This window comes from Acyrthosiphon pisum, chromosome A2 (assembly GCF_005508785.2).
Source record: "Acyrthosiphon pisum isolate AL4f chromosome A2, pea_aphid_22Mar2018_4r6ur, whole genome shotgun sequence".
Classification (NCBI taxonomy): Eukaryota; Metazoa; Arthropoda; class Insecta; order Hemiptera; family Aphididae; genus Acyrthosiphon; species Acyrthosiphon pisum.
Window position 1 is genome coordinate 6,434,265 of NC_042495.1, and position 13,450 is coordinate 6,447,714.

At 30.4% G+C, this 13,450-nt stretch overlaps 1 protein-coding gene across 5 annotated transcripts in view; it reads left to right on the forward strand.

Moving 5' to 3' along the window:
* LOC100569551 overlaps positions 1-13,450 on the forward strand; it is a 171,459-nt gene that overhangs the window by 109,253 nt on the left and 48,756 nt on the right. For all 5 annotated transcript variants that reach the window (XM_029489649.1, XM_029489648.1, XM_029489647.1 and 2 more), the window contains one exon: positions 2,903-3,023. In XM_029489649.1, coding sequence (XP_029345509.1) covers positions 2,969-3,023 — 55 coding nt within the window. In that variant the 5' untranslated portion in view covers positions 2,903-2,968. The remainder of the gene's footprint in view (positions 1-2,902; positions 3,024-13,450) is intronic.

The window sequence follows — 13,450 nt, forward strand, 5'->3', positions numbered from 1 at the left end:
TGACAAACCGTCTCCGCTCAGAATCGTTTTTCTTATACAGTGATATTATATCATTGAATTCAAATTTATTACTGTCCATTATACAGTGACCCACTTGTAACCTACTGTACAGCAGAGCGACATCCACTTACCCACCTTTTTTTATATTACGTCCACCACCCCCAACCACCTACCAGATCCACGCTCTAACGCTACCCCGCGCGCGTTGTTCGCACTATCACGCTGGCCACTTCACGAATTGGCCCTTTCATTCTGGTTATTACTTATTACCGTCCTCGTAATCACCGTTCTATTTCAATATTTTGTCGTGCACTATAATCTGATAAATTCGATCAGTTTTTTTTTTCTTCAAATCGCTTATTCAATATTACATCTTGTCTCCCGTGCAATCATTCCGTTTTGCATAGATATAAGATGCATTGTAATATAATATTATAACCTTTATCTGTAAATTATATATTAAAATATGTATAATTGGATAGCGAACTCATTTTTATTTTTCAGGACTCGACATCGACCCAACTATAAATATAGGTACATAATATATCTAACTTTGTTTTTCCAAAGGGCTAGACCCGTAAATATAAATAAAATAAAAATAAAAAAATAAAATAAAATAAAATAATATTATAATAAATATTCCGTCTTTGTGTCTTGTATTAATTTCGTCGTGGCGTAGTGAATGAAAAAATCTGGTAGGTAGTTATATAACTGCATAAGAGACCAGCTGTTGTAATTGACAGTATAAAAAAAATACTATCGTTCCGATTGATCATAATATTATAATATAAACCGCCTACGTCGTTGTGCGACGTAAACGAATTTCGTATAATATATTAACCGCGATTGTCTCGTTTCCGATAATAATTATCGTTCTACCGCGGCGTACCGGCCTATAATTGACGAGTCTATTATGCGTCCTAAATACAAGTGGCGCACAAGACTAATTTCCGTATGACGTGCGTTATTATATTCCATCTAGAGTTTTGTCACAATGATTTAACCATGGTGGGTGTAAATAGGGTGAAATTAATTTGGGTGTTGGAACCCTATACATTTCGACGGGGCATTAGGGTGGACTCCCCTTCCCCTTTATTAAGCAAATCAATCAGTTCAATACAATTTTATTATCTCACTCGATTCGACTGTTAAGATCTGTTCTTATGCTTAAGCATATACGATGGATTTGTAAATCCATTTCGTCTCGTGATTTTTCGAACCCAATTGTTTTGCTCTTCGTGTAACCGAAAAGGATCGATCAGACTATTTTGCATTGTGAACAGCTTACTCCAGTGAAGTAATAAATGTGATATGACGTGATCATAGATCCTAATAATAATATCATGGAATATGGTCAATCGAAATATTGTATTATATCAAAAATGTTTCATAAAAAAGGTACCCATAAAATAGGAATTAGTGATACATATTGATACGCGTTTTCAACTGTAATGTGTGAACACTGAATACATACCTACCTATTTTTAAAAAACCCAAAATTGACGCGTAGCGAGTATATTTTAGTATAATTATAAATGGACAAAATATACGTCTCGCCATTCACACCCTTAACCCACGTTAAATAACGTATGTGGACCATATTATTATTGTTTATTACTTAACACGACTACAACTACAGTCATGTACTCATATTATTATATATATATATAGTTTCGGAAGATCCGGCGGAGCTGTACGCGTACTTCCGGCCGAACTCGTCGTCAGTCATTGCACGGGGGGATTGTCTTTCATTGAATTTATGCCAGCGATGAGGGTAATGCGTGCGTGTGTATTTGCCCGTAGTGCGTGACCCGTCAGCCGAGCGGTCTACCACGTTTAATTTGGCTTAATTGACATTCCGTTGGATTCCCGAAGCGTGTTGGCGGTGTTTACAACGACGGCGGCGGTGGGGTAAAGGCAACGACTATAATACGCGAATACTCTCGAAGACTCGAACACCCACACACCCACACACCCGCACACACACGAGCTTGAACATTTACCAAAAACGGTGGCCGATGATTATTCTTTATGCGGCTGTCGGCGAATAATGTGTTGTGCGCGTATATAAGTACTCATATATATATATGGTTTTATATAAGGGCGTGTAACTCAATTAACGCGGACTGGGAGAATATTATTTCGAAAAACGAATTTCGGTTCGGTCGGTCGGCTGGTCAGTAAAACCAAAGGGGTAAAAGTTGATAGGGAAAAGAAAAAAAGAAAAATTAATTCTACTGACTCGGAGACGGGTGATGGTAGTGGTGGTTGTGGCGGTTTCATATTTATACTATGTATATAAAATCGGATTAATTAAGCCGGGTGCAACCGATTCTCGAAAAGTTGCTTCGGCTGCGGCGGCCCTAACGATAATAATAATACATTACATCGAAGAAAATAATTTTTTCAATCAGGTTTCCATCAAGAGATCAAGATTTCTCGCATTAAATATTATTTTAATTGTCTCCATCCCGCAGCAGGAAGTTTTTACAGTTGCTGTCAGCTGCAGCAGACTGCGCGCAACTATATAGTTATGTTCAGACGATGATGTCTGTTGTTCATTAATTGCATTGTTCCAAGTTGGAAGCGGCACAACTCGATATTATAATTTTTTATAATGATATAATATAAAACGCGAAATGACTTACTATATATTATTTACCGACACTAACTGGACCGTACACCGACCGGTTCATCGGAGTATACGAAAATCTATATGCGTTAGAAGAAAAAAATTAAAGTTTAAAATTATTATTGTTTACGTTCATGGAAAACTAGATGACACGGAAAAAAAATGCTCATTGAATCATTGCGTCTATAACAATATATAATATTTACTGCAAACAATTTTTAGTTTTTTCTTTAAAAATGTTATTTAAAAGAATGTATTTTTGCTTTCCAGGGACAGCGTTATGATAATGACACCGAAACAGATGACTGGCAAACGACGTTAAATATAAAAACAAACATGACGTATTGGTTGGTGTTCATGTTGTCCATCTGGCCGGTTGCGGTCTCGTCAGGTAATGATGTTGATTAATATTATTTCTGTTATTACTTATTTCCTTAATAGTAAAAAAAAAAAAACTAAAAATAAATATAGGAGTGTTTTTGTGTTCATACTTATAAAATAAAAATAGCTTCCCGTTAGATAAATACTAACGATGAGTGATTTAGATATTATCATAATACAGAATAAAAATATAAGGACTGTATAGTTTATATAAGACTGCATTTTTACACGGTATTAATTGTTTTTATTTGGCTTCAATGGAGTCACATAAGGCGATGCATGGAACCTAAAGGGATAAGGATTTCCTTATGAAGATTTTTGAATGCTTGACAGCTTTACCAATATTTGTTGATGATATTTTCATAGTTATTCCTTAATATATTGTAAACACATCTGATTTAGTAAGATTTCAATATATTATATTTATTTTTATTTTGTTTTATCTTAATGTTTTCTTAACTTAAATGATTTGATAATCAGTAAAGCATTATTTTTTACTTAACCTAAATAAACAAATTTAATGACATGTTGGTTGCGTGTTTACATGCATATAGGGTGGTTTTTTTTTAACGTTAGCCACTCATTTTCAAAAACTATTAATGTATTTGAAAATATTTTTTTTTACATATTTGTAGGTAGGTAGGTAATAATAAAACAGAAAAATTATATTTATAACTGTTTTTTTATTGTTATTTATTTTTAAGCATTTCTTCTTAGTACAATATGATACATTTTTAGTTTTATGTTCTAAAGCAGAATATTATTCCAAATATTTCAATATGTATCTAAAAATCAAATTTGGGACGAGTAGTTTATAATATGAGTTACACCTAGGTATTTAAAGTTTTATGCACGAAGTTGTTGGATCAAAGTGGTTTGTATCAAAGTGGAGAATAAATGTGGTTTTTTGAGACGAATTTATATATATTTTTCCATATCAGCACGATCAATTATAATAATTATAACTTAAATATAATAAAATTACGTTTTTTATTCACGCCACTAGTTCAGACCATAAATGCCACCGAACTAAAACAAGTGGAACACTCGTTTAAATGTATCATTTATATAGTAATGGAAAATTCTTCTCTAGTAACACATGGGAAGGCGTTAAAAGCCCAGCAGAATTAGGTGTAAATAGAATATTGATAATTTAAAAAATAGGAAGCTGTATCTGAATTCAGTAAGACTGTTTTAATCGATTTTTCCATTAGTAATCTACCTTTGTTGATAAAATCAAAATTCATTCTTGTAATGATTACTTTTTTGACTATTTTAATTGTTAAACGATTTAAAAGGAGAATATAGTTAAGTATATAGGTATATGGTATATTTATTGATAGTAATTTCCGCTAGGTTGTTCATATTAATATTTTAGTAATGCGTTTAAGGTCTATTATATTTAATACTTTTTATAAACTAATAAAAGACTGCCAACGGACACTATTCGCACCATTTAACAAGAATTATATAAGTCTGTCTTTCAATATGGATTAATAGCATGGGGTAGATGTTCAACATATTATGCTCTGAGACCTATAGAAATTCAACAAAATTTTTATTATAAGAATTTGTTTGGACAAAAAAGATCTTCGGGGCTCCACGGCACAAAACTATAAATAACTTAAGGTACTTCCAGTTACATTATTCTACAAACAATATTTGTTATCCTATTTTCGACAGGTAAAATTAGTAATAAGAAATACAATACACTAAGCATAACATTGGAGCATACGACATTGATGTTTGGTACACAAAAACAGATTTCGGCAAACATTTTGTTGATTATCTAGGTCCCACTATGTTTAAATTTCAATCATTGAATGTAAAAAAATGTATACATAATTATGTTAATAATACACAAGGCTAACTATATAATAAAAAAAATTGTTTTTGTATATTTGTTAGAACAACTATAATAAAAAAAAAACAAATAATATTTGTAATGTTTCTTTTTTTAATTTTGTCTATGTTTTGTTTTAAGTAATAGGTAGGTTAAGGGGTTAAGTAATTAAAATTGTAATTATTATTTCTTAATACCTGCCTAATTAGTATAGTATAACACTATAACTACATGCATGTTATAACTCATTTACCTCAACACAAGCTTTGCTTGTAAAGGTTAATTAATCATAAATATTGAAGTTTATAATTTTATATTTGTAATTTAATTGATGAAATAAAAAAAATAAATATGATATATTTGTTTTTAATATTGTAATTTGTAATAGATTATAGAACCAGTTTTGCTCGTTATCTTTTTGAAAAGTTTTAATATGCTTCGATGCATAAATGCATAATACAAATTTGACATATCGATGTCTTAACACAAAAACTTTAACTACCAACATGACACATAAAATATTTGGTTCCGATAATGGAAACACATATTGAAAAGATGATTGATTTTGATTGTATCGTGTTTTTAGGTTTCGTATTGTTTTATTAATTAATTACTGAAAAGCGGATACTGTATAATATATGTTATTATTTCTGAAGTCAGTACAATTTAAAAATACTACTATTATAAGATAAAGATATTATTGCTCAAAATATTTTTAAAAATTAGACTGTCCTTAATAAATGAAAGGAATGAGTGGAGTACTTACCTATATTTCATAATTGTCATAATTGTCATAAATATTAGTTTCATATTTGAACGCATATTTTTTGGTCTTTAAGCAGAGATAGATTTATGTTTGCTAAATGCAATAATTTTCTATGGTACTTCTTTCCTTAATCAAGCATATGCATTATGTCAAATTAAAATATTTGCATTATGGAGGTTAGTTAGTAAAGCTTTAAATGGTCTTAAATATGAAATGTTCTCTTAAATTAAAACTTTCTATCTAAGATAAACTTTTCCAGTCATTAATTATTTATATAAAATGTACCTACAATTTAAGAGCCACATTTATAATTTTTGAAAAATATAACTTCGTGTATGTTTTATAAAATATAATTTAACAACACCATCATGCTAAGTCATTTTGGATTATAATTAATAACCTTAACACAAAATTGTTTAAAAATTATATTTATATCAAATCACAAATTGTTATTTCTAGCAGACATTTGTTTGAAATACCTAAGTATAAATATGAATTTATATATTTTCTTCGCTTTTATTAAAATGCTTAATATAATATGAGAGCCATTGTTTACAACAATATACGTATGTATCGAATATAAATCAATATTGTGACCTTATCTTACGCATCGTTTAACTTATATCGTATATGTATGTATAATATTATAAACGTATACTTTTGTAGTTTGTACGAAGCAAATACCTTATACAGTGTACAACAAGTATCGAAACTTAACAATGTTAAATTTTGTTGGAAAATTACGGAATAACGCATTAACGTTCGTAAACCTTCTTCTTTGAATCTAGACATTGGATGACGAAAATTAAGTGGATATTATTTTCCTCTCAAGCCATGGCCAAATTAGATGGAACATTTTTAGCAAAATCACCCAAGTTATACTTCTTATATCATAAATGTAATAAATACAACAAAAAGTTAAGAATTTGTTAATGCGGAGTCGCGGAGACATAAATGATATTAAGAGGTGACGTTTTATAGGATTATGACATTTAATTGATGTTAGCATTTCTTTTGCGTTTCATATTATAATACTTAGATGTTAAGTTATTAAATTTTACGTTTCGTCGAAATCACTCACTTAAAAAAAAAATGTCACTTCACTATATTTTATACAACAACATCTAAAATAATATAATTTATTTGTGAATTTTCTTTTTATTTATAGATTTATAATATCGGGTAAGATTATACGATATCCACTCCTTTCTCATCGACATAAATTTTTGGCTTCTTGTGATATTTAGTGGGTTGTTTAGAACGAATTTTAATTAGGAATTTTCCATACCTGTTTTCTTAATTAGGTATCTATTCTACTGATTTATAGAAATATATTGTAGATCCTAAAAAAAAGAAGAACTTAAATTAAATCAGCTGAGATACCAGCTCTATACTATGTGCCGTGAGAAAATAACAAATACTGAGAGTTTGAGAGTTTGAGCTAACGTGCGACTTTCTTAAATTTATCAGTTGGAGCATTTCTTTTTCCTCCGATGGAAATTGGTCATTGACATCTAAACCCTCATTCTGATAGGACTGTAATTGCTTAAGTACTTTATGTCTACTAAAAATTTTAATTTTATACAAGCATGGTACATTGACCACACAAGAATCCATATAAATTGTAAATTAATTGTAAATCACAGATTCAAGAACTTAGGGTCGTCCGTGGCCAACTTGGTCAACACCTGGCAGTAACATCTGCAGCTTTTGCTCTTCTGTATGGTGCATTTACAATAACAATAGTTTATAACGATACTTAGGGGACCCGGATGAATGACCGTTTTTACTGACTTAAAACCCTTTGTGTTTACTAATCATGTAATATAATTTTCGTTGTTATTTATGGTTTCTAGTAATTTTATATTTATATTTCGGCTTCAAATATAATATAATTGAATGCCTAGGTAGATATATGGATTTTAAAACATGGTAAGTAATTATTAGAAGCATCAATTTATCATTTGTAAATTATTTTTATCATAACTCGAAAATTAAATGTATGTATCAACGTACACAATCGTGTTTTTAATAAATTACAACATCTTTAAATATTATTAAGAATAATTAATTTTTATTGTATTTTCTGTCGGTATGTTATTACTTATCAATGAACACGACTTATAAGTACCTACATAATATTCAATGTAATTCATGTAATTATTTAAAAGTATTTTATTTCAGAACAATAATTTGTTAGATTGCGTAATCATAAATTATGATATCAAAATCTTAGGTTTTAGTATATTTTATAAATATTGTTGAACACCTAAATGCATCATGTTTTTTAAAGTTTTATTCACGGCACATTCATATTATAATATATATATTGTCTCATCTGGACGTCTTACGCGTGCTAACATAAGTTATTACAGTCAATTAACGCTTAGAATAATCTATAAACATTTTTTTTTTCTTTTTTATGTTAGAGTAATTAAATCTATAGTTCACAAACTAGATAGAAGCATAATCCTCTCGTCGGTTTTTCAACTTTATAAACAATTGTCATAATTTAAATTTGTTCATACTTATTTCTCAGAATTCGTTTTTACTGTATATAACTACAATAATATAACTACAATAAAATTATAAACCTAAAAACAATATCGATGACCACCAGTTTAATGTTAAACATATGTATAAGAACTAAGGAGGAGACAACAAATACAGGTATAACACGTTATCATGTCCTTTGAATGTAATCAGCTAATTTTTTTATAATGTATTTCAATATTCTGTTTTAATGATATTTGTTAGTGATAATAGAGTGTTTTATTATTTTATATGCCAGTCAGTTGGGAAATGATTATTAATTTATGACTTTTATTTTTAGTCAAAACTCATTATTTTTATCTGCAAATATTTAAATATATTATTGGTATTTTTCTATAGGAATTGCATTTACAATAAGCAGTCTGTAATATAATGCTGTTTAATGTTTGGGAAAAGAGAACGTTAACATGGAAATGAACAATGAGATAAGAGACGATTATACTACCTTTCTCACCCTATTCACTGAAAAGTTGATATCGCAGTTACACTATTGAGATTGTAACAAATATTTCATTATATTAAAATGCATTCATCTGGACATCCCAAAATTAAAATTAAAATATACATTTTAACTTTTAAACATAACAGCAGTATACACAACTTATACATTTAAAACTTTAATTCAATTAAAGTGAAATATTAAAAATTTTATCTGGTGTTTTATTATATTAGGTTTGTTATGAGTATTAAAACTATCACGAAATCAGGATAATAAATAAACAGATATTATATTCATTTATCAAAAAAAAATGGTCAAGATTTTTTTTTTTTCTAAAGATGCTTGATTAATATTTTGTACTTATTTATTTTATTATTTTGATGTGTTTTTCAAAACACATTGATCAATTTGAAAATATAATATTTATGTTTGCAATTTTATTATATTAACTACTTATTGATTTTCCAAGCTATAAAGGTGCCGCAAAAATTAGTTATCTACTACTATTTTACTAACACCAAAAAAAAATCAACTCACACATTTATTTTCTCGTTTTAATCGGAATACCTTAAAAGAATAAAAACAACAAATTAAATAAATAAATACTGCACTTTTATGTTTACTTTATTAAAATATCAATAAAAAAATGTAATTAACTGCCATACAAATATTAAAACATTTTTTTTTTTTCATTTATATATAACTCCACATTTTCAGTACTAGGAAATTAATTCTTTGTACGAATGTACTGAACTAGGAACTCACAAATCGCAGTTACAATGCAGATCATTTCAATATTAAATTTAATGTAATATAATCTGAGAAGATGTAATATCTTAGTTAGTAAAATAATCCACTGCATATTTTTTATTCGTTTGAGCACAAAGCTGGTCCATCCCATTTCAAATGGCAAAGTTATGCTATATAATACTTTTTTTTTATTCTAGTTATATTACAACCGTTGGCTAACAGGCATTACACGGTTATTACTAACTAACTGTATACACTTATTTTTAAAGGTTTATCTAATAGAATGAAATCCAATATAACGGCTATTTTCTCAATATATCAACCAGATTGATAATGACGATTACAAAAGTGTCAATCTTTGTCATAAATATGTTAATATTAATGGCAATTATTGTAACTTAAATTTTTTTTGAAAATGAAGACATTGATTAGTATTTTGTTACTATTCATTAATGATTAATAGTATTTAGTTTGTAAGCCAAGTTCTAGTTGTAGTCATATACATCTTGGACAAAAAAAACTCGTTTCAACAGGACCAATAAAATATATAAGATGATCAGCTTACTATGTAATCTATCTTATTATCTAAATCATACCGTGAGATAATCTTAATTATTTAATCATTGTTTGATAGACTTATCTCATACTTGAAATCAAAACATACAATTAAGACTTCTATTTTCATCCCAATGTTTAATTTATTAACAAATATTTCATCATATTATTATATTAAGAATGATTTAATGAATTACGAACTCTTTTCACTTTTACTACGAGAAGTACAACTACTGTGGTCTAAGTTGAAACGTTAAGATTCACTGTAATAAAAAAGTGTCGATTTTTATTGTTTGATAAGATCGCCATAATTGACTATAAAAAATGTTAACCTTATTAGATAACTTGAGTTATAGTTTTAGTGTTAAGAAGACGAGGAAGACACACAAATAGTAAGTTTGATAGTCTTAATATAGTTCATACTTCATGATAAAGTTGTACTCTTGTTGTCTTTGCAAGTTTGCATGCCAATTAATTTCATTGGAGCGTAGCCCTTAATTTATTTAAATGACAGGGGCTTTGGTGGCATTACCTTTTTAAGGGTTTTCAGTTTTTATACGACCGAGAATAGTTTTATATATGTATAGGTACTACCTATACAAGTTTATATTGCTTCCCTATCCATATCGCCGTACTTAATTATGGTAGGTATATACTCGTATAATAATATACTCTACCATTTTGTGTTTATATCCGATGCCCTCTCGGGACGATGCCAAAAGTCGTATTTTATGCAAATAATAATAATATTCGTATAACTTATATTCCTTTGCATCGTATAAACTGATTCATATTCTAGTTATTTTGTATTCAGCTAATAGACAGTAGCGTAGCACGGAGCTTAATGGCCCTACGCGATACTCTTTTTATCTACTTGGAGTTCATTCGACAAATTTGAACGCATTTATATCACCCACGTATAGACGCTGCTTCAATAAGAAAATAAGCAAATAAAAGACTTCATTTCACCCTCGTTTATTTATTATTAGATTTTTATGCGACCCATTAAAATCTTCCCCTTAATGGAATTTAATTTTCCATAAAACGAAAGCAGGTAGGTAATACTATTTCAGAACACACACATTATGCCAGACGGAGTATTGAGAAGCATTAATTCGACTAAAGTGCAGTTAAATGTAAAGCTTATTCTCGCTAAACATACCTAAAACTCTAAAAGCATATGGTTCAATGGTGCAAGCAATTTGTTTTGCAATATAACAAATTTACTCTTGGATAAATCTACTCTCCCACTATTATTTAAATATGGCACTTTGAGGTCAAAATAAACACATAAATTTGATAGAAATGATAAAAAAAAAGCACAACAAATAATACCTTATTTAGTCTTTGCATCACATTACATAGGTCAAATTATTGTTTTAACAAAAATTTACATTAATCATTAACTACAACAAGGTATAATATTTAATAACGTTACTCTTGGAGTAAATAATACTATGTATTGTACACAAGTCGTATATATTTGAATAAAAGAAAACAGTTTCACGCTTTTAAATATGGTTTAAAAGTTAAACTTTAGTAATATGTTCTTTTCTTAAACTGTACATGGTATGTATATACTTGAACTTCATAAAAAAAATCCATATAAAAGCGTGTATAATAATTATGTTAAAACATAATTATTTTCTATAATTATCTAGGCAGAATAATTATTATAAAATTAATCTAAAATTTGCCCTAATTAATTGAGCTACGTACTCGGAAACATTTCTATCTTTGACGTTTTATTTGTAGAAATTAGAAATATAGTAGAGTACCAATTTTCTTATTATTATAGGTATTCAATAATATTCTTCACCACGGAGTTCAGTGATTTTACCAAACAAGAATAAATATTAAATTGTCATACAAATCACAAAATATATAATAAAGACATTAACATTTTGTGGTAATGTAGTATCATAATATAATTTTATTGAATATTACTATTAAAGCGATCTTTGAAAACGTTAATATTGTTGACTTATAAGTTATAAGTAATAGTTTATGATGACATTGTTTTCAAACAGTTTTTATAATTAAAACTTTATTTGACCTATATCTATACATTTTTTTGTGGTATTAAGTTTACATTATGTAATATGATATATTATTACGCCTATTATACTAACGGATGTTTTTAATGCAAAATAGTTGTTGTATTTATCCGATAAACTGTTACGTGGGAGTTTTTTCAATTTTTTCTCATTTTACTGAACTTTATATGTAATGCGTACTGAACATTTTGATTTTTACACATTGTGCAGCGTATTTTCTTAAGGTACCTGTACAAAAAATCGACTGTGAATCATAATAATTGTATATATGATAAGGTCCTGAACAGGATAACATAATGATAATCATTAATGTTGTGGTAGGATTTGGATGTAGTACAGTGATCAGTGGTTGGTGAGTGAGGGGATTTATATGAAACAGTTAGGGTGTCCATCCCCCATGAGTCAAGACAAAAAAAAAACGCTTTTAAAAATTCAAACAGATCGGTGCTTAAACACGGTGGATAATGCCCCGGGACAATGACCGATGACAATAATAATAGGTATGGGCGATAACAAAAATTACCATCATCATATTAGTATGTTTATAATATACGTACAAGACCAGTTTCGTAACTCGAAGTGGTTTATTCATAATATGTTTTATTATTATAGCCCTGGTTCAGGGTTATAGTTCTACATATTATTATAGTGCTGCGCGTCGTCATCGCCGTCGCCGGGATCGGTCGGGGCTTGTCGCCAGGGGTGGCCGAACGACGTGATTACGACCGGAAGTCGTGGCCGGGAAAATCGCAATCGGTCCGCTCTCTGCAGCTCACCGAAAATCTGAACGTCCTTCCGCCTGCACTGCACCCGCCGCCGTACGGTGTCGGTGGACCCCACGCGGCGGTGGCGATGGGGCGAGAAAAACCCGGCGCACCACCGCCGCTGTTAATCGGCTTAAATGAAACGTATTAATCGTTTTAGCGCGGCCGCTCGAGCGTTCTAACCGAATTAATATTTAATTTCTACCCCCGAAAAGGTTTTCGGGCGGGAAGGGGCCGTCGGCCGCGTATATATATATATATATACATGTATTATTACACACGTATGTATTATCATGTGTAGGAGTGGTGGACTTAAGGGTAGCGATGTGCGAGAGTCGTGTGAGGTAGCGGCGGCGGCGGCTGCGGCAGCGATGGGTGTCTACGGCGCGTAAGCGCGTCGCGAGACGACTACAGCGGCGGTGATGACGACGACGACGACCGGCGCGCGCGCGCGTATCGATCACCTCTCTCTGTCTCTCGCGCGCGGCCGCCAAAACGCCCACACACGCGCTGACGGGCGGTCGGTCGCTCACGCCGACAAACCGCTAAAACGTGAACTCAGCGGCGGCGTTGTCGGTAACGTTGAAAAACGACGGTCGGCCACTAAATTGCATACAACGGCGTGTTATTAAATTACGCCCGTCCGCCGACCCGCCTTTAGGAAATGCATGATCGGGTGGACGGGGAAAGGATAGGTAGGAAATCGTAAG